The 15048-nt window shown below is 37.8% G+C and overlaps 1 protein-coding gene across 1 annotated transcript in view; it reads left to right on the top strand.

Annotated features, from left to right (window-relative positions):
- tsc22d1 (TSC22 domain family, member 1) overlaps positions 1-14520 on the top strand; it is a 30685-nt gene extending 16165 nt beyond the window's left edge. Inside the window, 2 exon segments of the mRNA XM_053496326.1 lie at positions 11998-12049; positions 13094-14520. Coding sequence (XP_053352301.1) covers positions 11998-12049; positions 13094-13354 — 313 coding nt within the window. The 3' untranslated portion in view covers positions 13355-14520.
- The last annotated feature ends 528 nt before the right edge of the window (positions 14521-15048 follow it).

Raw genomic sequence — 15048 nt, 5'->3', positions numbered from 1 at the left:
ACTGCTCTCTCAGGCCTTTTATTCACCCACCCAGGGGTATGGGTAATATGAGAGACATAAAGAGTCAGACGGATGAGCATACATTGCTGTTGTTCGTCTCACATTGTTCATTGCTTACTTCATTCATATGCGAGTATCTGCAATAGCCCACTTTCATTTGCACTACTGTTCAAACTCAATCGGTAGTTATGCAGGATTACCAACTGAGCTCACAACCCTACCACTTTAGGGTAAAAGATTTTTCTGTATTAAAAAATTACAGAAATAATCCTGTTAAGATATGAGAGGGATTAAAATGTTGTTGTATTGAGAACTTAAATGGACGGTACATCCCCTTGACTTTAGAATAGCCCAGGTGATCCTTGTGTGGCATGCTGCATAGTTTTCATGTGATACAATATGACTCATCCTTTTCTCAACTGAAATGATAAAACACCCTTTACCAAAGTGCTTGAGGCAAGGGTCATGATCATTCTCTTGGTAACACCCTATCAAGTGAAGGTAGTGCTGATGCTGAGTTACTTCAGGCTTGAAATGGATCTGTACTAACACAGTACAGAAAGCTGTAACTTCTGGCAGGAGGAAAATAATTTCAATTGCCTGTAACAGACAGTAAAATGGATTAAAGCTGCAAAATTAATAGAAAACTTTAGAAAAATTCTTGCCCCTGGGCCGCTAGCTATGATTGTTACATGATTAAAGGGGTGTGTCTCTGTGTCTGTGTCTAGAACCGTGGCTCCATGGCTCCCCCTGCTGGGGGTCCTTTAATGTTTCAGATTTCATTAAATACCCTGAAATGTTGCTTAAACTCGATTAGCCAAAAAGTGACTTGTAAAATCACAATGACTACTGAATTTTGAAACAAACAAAAAACTTATGACACTCATTTTCTTGCAAAGGAACATTGTATGAAAACAAAGATTAAACATATAATTGTTTGTCTAAAAACTTAAAATGAGTTTTAATTTTTAACAATGCCCACTAATACTGCATGATCTGTGGTTGTCCAGTTACTTTCGATTACAGTTACATTTAGGCATTTTCCAGTTGCTCTTATCCAGAGGGACTTGCAAGTCGCAATCAATAAATATATCGCTACGCTGGGGGGATGTACAGTTTATGATGTCCAAAATACCAATCTGAGCAGGTCGGTTTGAGTGATACAGCGGTCAGTCTCATTACTGCCTGTTGTTTAATGCAGTATGTCAATCAGTGCACGAAGAAAAAAATATTATGGCGTAAATAACACATGTCAAATGCCTTTGACTTTGCTGTGAGAACAGTGTTTTCCTGCCAATTCCATAATTTTCTCTTTTGCAGGAATTACAAACAAATGTAATTTATCCATGTTTGCATCAAAGCACTTTTTTTTTAATTGCTTTAATGTAATTTTAAATGTTTTTGTCAGCATTTTTAAAATAACTGAATAGTTCAGTAGGTGTTTCAGGTTGTAAAAAAAATAATGAGAAAGGTAGATAATGTTTGTTTTGGGATTTCTTGCACTGGTTATACAATGGACGTTAAACGTTTATGTGGGAGTAAACTCATACAGTATTAAACATTGAATTTTAATAATAGCGCAGACATTTTATTTTATTTATTTTATTTCCTTTCAACATCGGAACTCATGAGAAATAGCTACTTTTAGCTTTTAATGTTCCAACATTAATTCCATTTTGTCTAGCACATTTGTAATGTATGTCATAACCACAGCTAGACGTTTCAGAACATTAAAATCATCTTAAGAATTGTTTTGTTTTTGCAGAGATATGAACACCTTTTTCAGAGGAAGTAGATTGTGGGTGTGCATTACTAACCAAACTCAAGGTAGGTCAGAGTAAACAGAGGAGTATCTGACCATGCTTAGATGCCACAAACCCGTAGGGAAAGCAAGTAACTTGAAGTGCTTTTGCTGTAGTTTTTGCTTCCCTGTTACTCAGTAAAGATTGATGAAACTATAGCAATTTTTGTAAAACATTCATCTCTGTCTTATCCTAAAATAATAGAAGTGGATAGTTTTGTTTCTAAGGACATGGTTTAGAGTGCATTACTGCAGTTCTTCCTGGTTTCTTTGTGAAACCAGTTTGCATAATTTTTTTAGTACCATGGTTTAAACTTACATTTTATATATTCTGAGTATATACATAGCAGTTGACTTGTTTGCAGTGTTCATGAACATCCTAAAAATTCATTAGGACCGGCGGAAATTTTCAGACCTTGCAATAACTCAAATGTACGCTAGGGTGCAGGCTTGCATCATCAGAGATGGAAATTACTTCTTCCCTTCAACTTTTGTTTATGCAAGCCACCCTTTGTATTTGCTTGTGTGGGCATTAAATGTCATTCTCCAAATGACAGTGCTAGTGCGTAGTGCTTGTGGGCACTTCTGTGTGTTGCCTGTCTCAGAATTAACCATAACTCTGTCTACTGCTTAAAAGTTCTGGTCAGCAGAAAAAACAATAACATTAGTTACAAGAATTACATTTGCATTTAGACCAGTTTTTCTTATCACTCTGATTCGCACTCTCAGACATTTGTATTAGTTAATTTATAATGATGAAGAATACAGTACAGTGAGTTATCATCTCTAATAGCATTCAGATACAGTACCTTGCTGTTATTGAATGATTGATGAATAAATTGAACTTAAAACTAGGGATGCACCGAAATTTCGGCCGCCGAAAATTTTCGGCCGAAATAGCATTATCGGTTTCGGCCGAAACGTAAGAAAGCGCCGAAAATAAAAGCCGAAATTATCGCCACGCCTCTCCCATCCTCCCGTCTCGTTCGCGCTGTCATTACGCATCAAACACGGAGTATGTCGGCGGTTTGGAAGCACTTCAGAGTTTCAGATGAGGACAGCAAAGTTGCAATATGCAACATTTTTTTAATACAAACAAAAAGAAAATATTTTAAACATGTTTTTAATGAAGCCATTTTCGGTTTCGGTATCGATTTTCGGCCAAGTGCATCCAAAAATTTCGGTTTCGTTTTCGGCCCAGAATTTTCATTTCGGTGCATCCCTGCTTAAAACATTAGAAAAAGTCTGCGTGTTGTAGCCGCTTGTGTAAAATATCCATTTTGTTTTTTTTCCCTGCCCCACTGACGTCACCAATTGTATCCTGTGGTAAGATGCCAAGTAAAATCTTGCTAAAAAAAAAGCTGTGACTCTTAAATCTGTAGATAACGTAAAAATGCTAAAGAAGTAGCAGTGTCATGAATGTGCAAAAAATAATCTGGATGTTGCCACTGTGGCATTTTTACCATTTCACTTAAGTGCATATGCAGTCCATTTGTTCATTTGTTTTTAAAGCTGAAAATGCTGTTCTTTATACTGTGGAAGCTCACTGTTACTTGTAAGGTTATTTCACAATGGGTGATTGAGCAGTATTTCTGCTCTAAGTTAAATAGCTTAAATAGCAATTCTTTGTTTTACATTTTTACAGTTTTCACTGTTATAATCCTTATCACAAAGACGACATTAGTTAATGTTAAACTTCAATGATGTTTTATAAGTCCTTTAAAAACTGGTCAGGATTGTTGTAGATTTAGAGCCTGTTTTGGGAACACTTAGGTGGTGATTGCCTTGTATGGGCAATCTGTTAGGGCAGGGCATTATACACACACACATTGACACCTGTGGTGAGTTAAAAGCTTCCTATCCACCTTTATGGAATGTTTTACCTAGACTGGGCAAACCAAAGAACATTAAGGAAACCCACATAGGCAGAATATGCTAAACCTCACACTGATGAATCAGCAGCTTTAGAACTGTGAATAACATTATGATTAGTCCACAGAATAGTTGATTATTGTATTTCCTTAAAATGTCTATTGATGTCAGGAGCTAATTATCCCTTTTCCCTCTTGGGCTTTCTAAATTGTTTATAAATTGACTTCACACGCTTGTTCCATTCAGATATCAGCTGAAATTTGTTCACAGGTGGACCAAGTGGACACCCAGACTGCTTCCTTCTAAGTCCAGTACTTATCGATTGGTTGGTATTTTTATTGAGGTCATATTGTTAGCCTGACTTTTAGTCTTTTTCCCTGTCCCTCTCTTAGTCAGGCATTCCTCAGTCATGCATGCCCACTGCTCTCTCCAACAACATACCTCTGTTTTCCTGCCAGACGTGCGGAAGGCGGCAATATGCCCACTTGCTCAGGGCTCACAATGCGTTCCTCTCCTAACAAAAAGACAAAAAAGCAGGAGCTAATGAGGGGAGTGTGTCTAACCATGCTTTATGATTCTCTGCTTGGAGAGAGTCGTACAAAGTCTCTCCAAGCATGAAACAAGTGATTCGATTTTATTAAGCTTCACATGTACAGTTTGCACCTAAAATATTTATTTTATTTTGTAGCTGTTGAGGAAAGAGTTAAGCGGACCCATAAGCTGTTGGAATTTTTCAGATCATCTCCATCAAAGATGGGTAACAGTTATTTTTAAGATTGGTAACAGGCATCTTTTAAACCAGGAGAATAACTTTAAGACCGATCCTTCCAAGTGATTATAAATTCTGTGCTCCATTTATCTGTGTAAAAAAAAAAAAAAACTATTGAATTGTTAGAATGTGTAGAATAGGGTCTATCAAAACTTGGGTCTGGTTTTGATTCTGTCCCTTGAATTTCCTCATTCACTTAGACTGATTTAGTCAGATTTATTTAGCATTGTCTTAAACTGTACTCAATCTATAAGCTGTCTCGAGTTGTTTAATGTGCATTTAAACCACATGCTTGGTTTGTTGGACGTTCATGTGGTTAACTGGCTTGATTTATTGTAGCAGTTCGCATAAGGGTGAAGCTGACAATATAATGCCATATGCCTGCTTTCTTCTTCCCGTAAATCAATCTAATAAATTTGTTATATGCAAGATGTTTTGCATCTTTTTAAAGTTAGATACCTTGTAGTATGTGGAATTGTTCAGGTGTCATATTTTCTTAAGTACTTCTAATCTAACATTATATTTGTGCTTGCAGTTTTGGCATGCTAATTGGGACGCTGCAGGTGTGCTTTCATGTACAAGCCAGCGCAAGACTAAAATGCCCTTGCAATGCACAGATGCTTTCAAAAGGGGGATTGTTGCTCCCAAGCAAACTGGATTCTGCCGGTTGTTGTCTGTAAATGTTCCTCTTGGAATTAGGGCAAACCAATAGGGAGAGAAAGAGTTGTCACGATCTGATGTGACAGATGGAGAGAAAAAGAACAGGGTGGGGAAATGAGCTCGGTGAATGTAAAAAAAATAGGTGGCTGGCCCTATAATAATATAGTACCCAGAAAAATGGGGACTAAAGTGAGAAATGATCGTAAATATATTAAACAGGGTAAGCTTCTCAATTTGAGTTTAGGTTTAGAAATAGTAGTGACTGATAATTATATCAGGAAGTTGGGTCTTATTATTTCTGTCATCGCCTACACTTGAACAGTCTGCACTTGAAAGAGAGCAAGGGATGACACACAATTTTCTGTCACTACTGATTGCACTGTGTTCCCAGTGGTCATGCTCCAGTCTAAAGCAGATGAGCCATATGGCTTTTGGGGTTAGGAAAAAACAGCTTAGTACTATGTGGCGACACTGCTGAAAGCCAGGCATGTGTCGAGGAGATATTTATTTTCCTCAAAGTAATTTTTCTGTTGGAAGCTTTTGGTCAGATGCTGCATTCATCCAGTACAAATGAATAGACATTGCAGAAAAAGTACAATTTAAAAAGACCAAGGCATAAGATAAAGGATGTTCTTAAGCTTATTTGCTTTGATATGGGGTTCTGTCAATTAGATACTTTAATAGGCTGTAAAATTGACTCCTGTGAAATTTGGTGGAATATCCGTATACTATGATGAATGTTATGTTTCCATTTTTGTTTCATAAAGTTGACAGTTTTGCAACATACAGTTAAGAAGATCACACTGTGGGTTCAAGTGGAAGTAACTATTGTGCTTGACTGACCATCTGCATCAAGAACATCATGTACAGGACAACCTCCATCATGGTTAGACAAATTGGTGACATCCCTACAATTGTGTCACTTAATTGTGCCATCAGTTAACTGGAGCTTGTCTTTGCTGGTCTACTTCATTGAAAAGTCTTCCAATACTGAGGTTTTGGCTTAAAAACAGTTCCTATTTTTATAGTTCCTACCTCAATAATTCTACATGCCCACATTGTACACCACAAACTGCCTTAACTCTCTGGTTATGTACAAACTACACTTGTTTTACCCATAGAGTGTAAAATACAGTGTAACCTCGTATTGCGAGTATCGTGGTTTGCGAGTATTTCGCAAGACGAACAAAGATTTTTAATAAATTTTGACTTGAAAAGCGAGCATTGTCTTGGTGAGTCAACGTTCTTTTTCTCTTGCGCTGCGGAATTGTGGGTAATCGTTTCCCCTGCTGGGTCTCTCACTGGTATAATCAACATCTGTGTGCGCGTGTACTGTTGTCTATAACACTGTGACCACGTGTGTAAAACATATTTTTTGTGTTTGTAGGCATATGTGTACAGCGCGCATGTGTTTTTATAACACGTGTGTGTGTGTGTGCGCGAAAGAAAGTCTCAATACAGAGGTTAAAAATCCATTTTCTTCCTCTTAAGAAGCTGTAATAATTTAGAAGAGAACAACAATCTTTCTGTTAGTGTGTGTGTGTGTGTGTGTGTTTAAATCAAACGAGAGGAGAAAGTTTTACTGTGTAGAATGAGAAGGGGAGACAGGAGGGGCTGAAAGCAAGAGTCTCCACTTACAAACGGAGTAACACACTCGGAGGAAAGTGCTAGCCGCTCCTTGCGCGTGCAACAGACGCCCTTGATTGGCTGTAGAGCCATGATTAATGTAGGAGCGCAAGTACCTCTCATCCCTCCCCCCTGAGAGAGCTCAGCCAATAAGCTCTCTCTGTGCCTCCGGCTGTGAGAGGAAAACGGCATCCCCCAGGGTTCGAAACAGCGATCGCCGGATGATGGGTCAAGCGCTTTACCACTGCACCACTCGGAGGCCAATTTGTTTTATTTTTACTATTTTGTATTAATTATTTTTATGTAATTTTGGGGGGCTGTAAAATGAATAATTAGAGTTTCCATTATTTTTAATGGAAAAATTTAATTTGGAATGACAATGTTTTGGAAGACGAGCCCGCTTCTGGATTGAATTATGCTCGTAATCCAAGGTTCTACTGTAGGGTGTGTATGGATTGGCTACCAAATCCATACATCCAGCAATGTTATGTAGTAACGGCAGAACCTTTATTAATCTTTTTGTTTATGTTCACTTCATTGGTTTCTTCCAGGTCTTCTTTACTGACCGTTTTGCCTTCAGGCAAATCCTTTACATACCAAATTTCACTTAACATTACTTATACTTGCTGCTTCTGTATACAGATGAGCACAGTTATGTAACGGCTTACATGTGAGATGCTTTTCACACTTTGTAAAAACTACAGCATGAAATGCTATAAAATATTTTTGTATATTGCCTGCAGTTGTTCTCATGTCCAGAAATTACCTTAAACTAATGAAAATGGAAACATTCAGCCACTCATGTGGACAACAATAAAGAAATATTACAAGAAAAAATTATTGCTAATTAGGAGAGGATAAAATGTTAAGTATGCTTGCTGTTTCAAACATGCTTATTTAATTTGAAGGAATTGACTGGGATGAAAAATGTATATATCATTTACCAGTATTTTTAGAAACTTGTTGATCTTGTGCATTATGCTTAATTAGTTTGTGTTAAATTCACATGAACGTTAAAGCAATTCACTTAGCTCCTTTTCTTGCTCACGGAGTGAAACTTGCTTGGGCTGTCCAGTCTTTTCTGCGTGTGCTGCACTGTGGGAGTGGGAGCTGGAGAATACAGGATGAAGCTCTGTTGTGCAACCTGCTGCTGTCAGCCCAAATGGCAATATGACGTACACTCTCATGCTGAGTGGCAATGTGGCACTCATTTCTTTGTGTAACAAATAAGCATGTGCTGATCATTTATTCGAATTCTATACCATTTTGTTAAATTCATCATTCATTGTATTCTTTTTTTTAATGAACTCTTAAAGTACATCTTCTGTACTTTGGATCAGTTCAGAAGGCATCTGTTTGGATAGTTAACACATTTAGGTTTTCGATATTAGGTTTATACTATGGCACACCAGATTGTTTTTTTTTTTGTTTGTTTGTTTGTTTTTTTGCACCCTTGTTTGTTTGCAAATATACCAGCAATTTTGTTCTGCATTTCCTGATAAAATAACACTAAGATATTCATCTAACAGGCTTTTTTGATGCAAAATGCTTCCTAAGTATTCTAAATAAAAGATATTTGTGCGTACATACTGTATGCATATATACACTCATTAGGTTGTTGGGTTACACAACCCAACAGGCTGCATATAAAACATGCTACCCATGTTGGTAAATTTTCTAGCTGAGAGCAGATGTCGTACATAGACATATAACTTTTGTTTAAGTACAATATCACAGTAATGTGTTAGGGTATAATGCATCTTATATGAAAATTTATTTTCAATAAATCCACAAAGAGTGGTGTTCTGTACATTCTCCTGAAATCTGCAGTGTTTGCTGTATAAGCCTGCAGTAATATCTGTGTTGACGCTGATGTATTTTAATGCATAAACGCAGCTGCATCACACCACTTTCCAAAGCGCCCACTCAGTATTCTGTTGGACAGGTACCATCCCTCCTATTGTTGGGCTCTTCTCTGTTATTTCAGTGTGAGCAGCCTAAGCCTGTGAGACAAGCACATGCTTTATCAGCCATGGGTACTTTAAGCCATTGCTGGCCTGCAACGCTGATGAGAAGTGACAAGATAAGTCCAGGCTGAAGTGCAGGGGCCCACCTTTCAACAAAGCTGCAGTTAGAGAAGAGAAGTGCATGTTGCATTGGTGATAATAGAGAAGGAGAAGGAGGAGGAGTGAGTGGGCTTGGCCATGTGAGATTTGGGTGGCTGTTGATTTTGGTGTGTAGTTTAGTAAAAAAAATAATAATAATTTTATTTATGGAAATTTAGAAGGTCTTAATCTGTGCTTATGGTTTATGTAACATGTGATGTGACATCAAGTCTTGTCCTCTTGTTTTCTATCAATCACAACTCTGCTCACTAGACATTTAAAGGGAGTAAAGAAGAGACGATTGAAAAGAGGCACATGCAACCCTTTGACTGCTTTTTAAATTTTTGTGCCAGATACACATACTGCTCATAGTTCTCAAGTCTGTGTTTGAGTCTTGTGGAGGATAGTGGGTTGAATTTTGTTTTTCAAGGATTGCTGGTTGACAAATCAATGAGAGAAACGGATCTCCAGGTTCAGGGCCAGGACAAAATGGCTGTAAAGCTTTTGTTCTGTGAGTTGGAGAAGCATCTGAAGAGGTAAAGCTCATACTTGAAACTAAAAATGTGCAAATTGTTGGCATCTCATTTCAGTTATGTCTTTTCGTATGTCTTTGGTATTACATTTTGGAAAATATCTGTAGAAATTCTGCCTACAGTAAAATGCTGTACTTATCTATGTCCCAATTATGTGTAGTAATGATACAGGACAGTATTATAATTAAGGTGGTTGTATTATGCAGTATAAATGTAATGTTCTATGCTTACATTGTCAAGATGATGATTAGTGTTATCAAGATGTTCGTTGGGTCTTGATGCTTTCTGACATGTTGTTGGTCCAAAACAGTAAGGTGGCTTTAAGTTACAGTGTCGGGATGAATGAGAGTGGTGTGTTGCAAGTATTTTAAATTACGTTATCCTAGAGGATTGCTTATGCACACTGAGGTCAGGCCACAGGGGGAGGAGATGTATTTTTAACCTCTATAATTGCTTAAAGCCTCTTTAAATCAAGGTAGCCAGGAAGAGTTTCATTGAGCTTTGTTTGTTAAGCTGCTTGCATTTTGCTCCATGTTTATTGTACTACTGTATTCAATTTGGAAAACTGGTCAATACATGTGACTGGTGAAACAGTATAAATTTCCTTCCCAGGGTGGATTAACCCCCCCCCCCCCTTTTTTTTTACAGCAATATTTTAGTCACCAGTAGTAATCACATCTAGGTGAATATAGATAAATATAACTATACCATTTCACTTTACTGCTGGAAAAATGGATTGGTTTCATTTTATTACACAATTTCATAGTGAATGCAAGATTACCAGCAGACTTGCACAGGAGTTCAGGGTTGGTATTAAAAAAATATCTTATAGCAGGGTCACCTGTCTTAAATATTGTAGCTGTTTCCCTGGTTCTGGAGGGGGAAAATTTAATTGACCTAGATCCTGTGCTAAGATTCAATAGGGATGGTTTTTAACTGATTGTTATAATCCATCTAAAGGTTTAATGCAATACCTACTATGATATTCTTGTATGTGTATGAAATCTTCCTACACTGTCTGTTTCCATGCTTTTTATTAATGTTTTATAAGCGTTGTGAACGTCATTTTAGATCACTATGCCATGGTCTAAACAGTAGGTAAAAACCATGCAGTTTTTTCCGAAGAAACATTTATTAAAGTACGTCTTACTTTCGTCACATGACTATAATTGAATTTGGGTGTGTCGCTCAGGTCAACGCATTTAATTTTTTATAAGTGACTGTGTCTGGCAGGCTCTTTACACGTTGCTAATGAAAGGCAACTATTTGTGACCAGGGCTGACTTGGTTATTACACTTCATGTACCTGTGCTCATCCTAGCTTGCCTGAAATACTGCACATCATGTCCTAAAGGCTTGTTCTTACTATTTTGTTTTGACTTTTCACTTCTAATGTTCTAATCTTTAGAACGTGTGTGTGTGTGATTGTTTCATTTAATGAAAATAATTGTTAGTAGGAATATGCTGAATCTCTTAGCATTTCGTATGGTTTTATGCATCTAGTTTAGACAATGTTTGGATAGTTGTATATTTTAGCAGATACGTTTTTTATGTTAATTTTGTGTGTGGTTGAATATTAAAATAAATACAGTCGTGGTATATTTGTAGCACATATATTTTTGTTTGTTAAACTGCTGTACAAAATGCATTGTTCTGTTGAACCGGAACTTCCTTATTAAGGAGCAACGTTTTAAATAAATTATGCGTGATGGCGCTGTTGCGTCTCCGGTGGAGGCGGTGCCGCATAGATTAGTCAAACCATGTTCCTCGTCCACCAATAGGGTGCAGCGCTGCGCTGTTTTTCTCGGATATATTATGCAAATCGTGCAGGCTGCAGATTTTCAGCACAGCAGAGATGAGCTGACCTTGGAGATCCTTTGTGCGGCGGAGGTGGATGTGCGCTCTGCTGATAAGCAGCCTTTCTTTCCGAAGGTCGACTTTTCTCATCAACCGATTTAATGTGAGCCGCGGAGAGACTCTATAACACCCGCTCATCGCTTTAGAGTGACATTTTCTCGCTTCGGTGTCGGTGTATATGGAGAAAATAGCATGAATTCTCAGTGCTATTCGGTGGCGATGGATCTTGGTGTATGCCAGCTAAGAAATTTTTCAATATCTTTTCTGTCATCACTGCTGGGAACCGAAACTTCCTCCGTGAGACTCGACAATAGGTAAAAGAAAAGACTAGGGCTTTTGCTTCAGATCAAGATCCGTCAGTCGTAGTATGGTTAGAAATGTCATTTTTCCCCCTGTAATTATTCGGTAGTTCTTACCTTGGTTTATTACTATAGCTTTAATACACATATTTGCTTGTTGTCATGCTTATAGCATGGTAATGCCATTTTAATAAGGGACTCAAATCTCCTTGCGTTTTTCCTTTCGATGCCTTACTCAAAGATGCTGCATACAAGACTGCTCTGTAAATCTGGACATTTTTCCTACAATATCTAGGCCACTCTCCTCAAGTACTATCGTCTTTAACAAGGGGTAAATGGTTGAAATTGCAATGTTTATTTTTTTATAATAGAATGTTTTGCGCATTTAATTGACTGTACAGCATGCAAAAACCTATGTAGCCGATGTTGTTTGTTATTCTTTGATTAATCACGGCTTCTTTGGATTTATTTTTCAGTTCTTCGGGTGCCAGTGTTGTGGCCATAGACAACAAAATCGAACAAGCAATGGTAAGTGTGTGTTTTCTTTTCTTGCTGTACATAACGAGTCCTGGTTAGAATAAGAGTGGATTTGTGCAGTAAAGCGAATAGTAATGAGTGAGGACCGCGCTGATGACAGAGCTGCATCAGCATCCGTAACTGTCCACTGAATTACATAATCTCTAAACGGACACGGTGGTGCACAACACAGGCAAATGCGTTGGCTTAAGGCGCTTTACAGTGTCGCTTTAGCTCTCTTAATACTTCAGTTCGTTCCGTTACTGTGTTTGTTACAGGCGATGTTAAAATTCATGCAGGTCAGTTTTCCTGTTAACATTCTTGTTTAGAATGAGTACAATTAGAATACTGTGTGGCTTCACCATTTTAATTTTTAACGCAAATAATAAACGAACGGTAGTGTTTTACATTACGAGTTGTTAATCATTTCGGCAAATACAAATTTTCAGTGTCGAGATGTCCAGAACACTAAATAATACTCATTGCCGTGCTAACGTTTTAAATGTGGAGTCATATTTCCTGCATGAAGCTGTAATCAGGAGCTGTACTCGGCCTCACGCGAGCCTGTGCCTTGTTACTGTTGCTAGGCAAACGCCAATGCTTTTACAGGCGGTTATAAATATCCAGGCCTCTGATTGGCTGAGCTCGCTGTGGGACGGCCATTTTGTTTTCTCAGTGACGCGGAGTGTGGCAAGAGCCTGTAGTGCTGAATGCAGGTATTCCCTGACTGAACATGCCCATTGCTTTCTTCAGCGTTGCATCAGTGTGCTTCGTGTTTGCGGCTGAAAAAGGCATTCAAATTGTTAGACTAGTCAAGAATCTGTTTTATTAAAAAAATATATATAATAATTGAAGCAACAATATGTGGCGAGTAATCATGGCAAAATTATATCCATAATTATAAACCGTACTTAATTTATGACTAGTCTTGTAAATAGTGTTGTGGCAATTCTGCCTTATGCCCATCTGACGTGATTTCCTTGTTTTGTATGTTTTTTTTGTCCTCGTATATGGTTAACTTTGAATGCTGCAATACTGTGTATTCTCTGTCTTCAGGATCTAGTGAAGAGTCACTTGATGTATGCTGTTCGAGAGGAAGTGGAGGTGCTGAAAGAGCAGATTAAAGAACTGATTGAGAGAAACTCTCAGCTGGAGCAGGAAAACAACCTGCTGAAGAATTTAGCCAGCCCGGAGCAGTTGGCTCAGTTTCAGGCCCAAGTTCAGAGTGGGTCTCCACCATCGTCCACCCAGGGAGCACAGCAACCAACACTGACGGTGCAGCAGCTCCCTACACAGAACTCTGGACCCTCAGTGTAACAACCAAGTTACCAGCGGAGAGAGAGGAATGAGTGGTCACCTGAGCTAAGGCAGACTTCACTTATAGAACACGTATGCCTCTTTCACAGAGGATTATGTCAAAGTTTGCACATATTTAAAGTCTAAGAACCTGACAAAGGCTACACTGCATTGCTGTACACACTGCTGACAGTCCAGTAGGTTGCTGACATGTTGGATATTGCCAAACTCCATGAATTGTGACCGTTGGGAGAAAGAAAATTCGAAGTGGACACAACTCAATCACTGTGCCTGTGTCTAAAGGATTTTAAGCGATGTCATTTTTCAGTGGTAACTCTGGCTTTGTAATGGTGTTTCCATACCTCACTTACTTTTGTAGTGGAAATGCTGATCAGTCTTTTTTTAAGACTCCAAAAAGCAAGCACTTTAAAGATGACAAATGTGAAAATTCTTTGTAGAACAACTAATCAGTGCACCATTAAGTGGAAGATGTATGAGATGGTGTCTCAATTATTTGCATTAGGGTCATCATTATAACTGGGTGAATGAAGCGAGTAAAGTTGCCTAGGATGGGGAGGTATTGATTTTTCAGTATTTAACATTGAATTCCTTATTCGATCTGTTGCGACGTAAAAGCTGCTGTTTCAGTGCAGTGACTTTCAAGATTCTGAGGAAAATGATGTTGACCTGAGGGAATGGATGGAAGAATGAATGTGGGCTCATGTATATTCCTGTATATTTAGTGTAAGTAATCTGTAAAATAGTGATATTGTGAGAAACACTAAGAGACACTATTTAGGTTGTACAAACAGACGGGGTTGTTGGTTTGCCTGAGATATTTGACTTTTTTATGCTGTTATACAAGAATGGAGGTTTCAGTCTTGGAATATTTACAGACAACTACTCAACTTCCTGGCTGTGTTAACACCTACTGTAAACCTTGTTCACTTGAAGTTATTTGAAGTATATTGCACCCATGTGATTTGTTTCTGTTTTTGACAGTGAAGTACTCTGGAGATCAAACCTTCAACTTAGATATTCTGAATATCATTAATAACTAATATGCATTATTACTGCATTATATATAAGTTGTATGCTTATGTTGCGTGCATGTCTCTCAAAACCGGTGAAAAGGTGTAAAATAGTTCAATTGCACTTCACAACTCCCAATAAAACATTTAAGGAAACCTGTGTGTTATTTTAAGTGTGTGTGTGTAAGAGAGAGACAGACAGAAAACAAGAAGGATAGAAGAGTTATTACTGAGTGAGTTTACTTTAGGAGTCATAATGTGTTATCTTAAGGCTGATTTACAAAAACAGTTTAATATCGCTAGAATTTACGTATATATTTGATTTCACTTTTCTGTCTAGTCTCTTTTGCCTGTCTTTTAGGTCAGTTGTTCTTGCGAGAAAGGGGGCAAGGTTGATATAGCCCTCATGTTTTAAACCCCTTAATGTTTTTTTATTTTATTTTAGGATACTTCAATGTTTTGGGTTTCTATTTAAGTAGATCAAAAACCTTACTGCAAGCATAAAATGGAACTGACTCAAAAATATATATCTAGTTCCAAGCTAAACCTTTCAAACTGCACAGGACAAAGAAGGGGATATGGTGCTAAAAAAAATCTAAATATCATGACAAAGTAAGTTTTCTTTTATTCACTTTAAAAGTGAAACTCGTATTTTAGATTCATTACACATGAAGTTAAATAGTT

This window comes from Clarias gariepinus, chromosome 5 (genome assembly GCF_024256425.1).
Source record: "Clarias gariepinus isolate MV-2021 ecotype Netherlands chromosome 5, CGAR_prim_01v2, whole genome shotgun sequence".
In the NCBI taxonomy this organism is placed as follows: domain Eukaryota; kingdom Metazoa; phylum Chordata; class Actinopteri; order Siluriformes; family Clariidae; genus Clarias; species Clarias gariepinus.
This window is presented reverse-complemented; position numbering and strand designations above follow the sequence as displayed.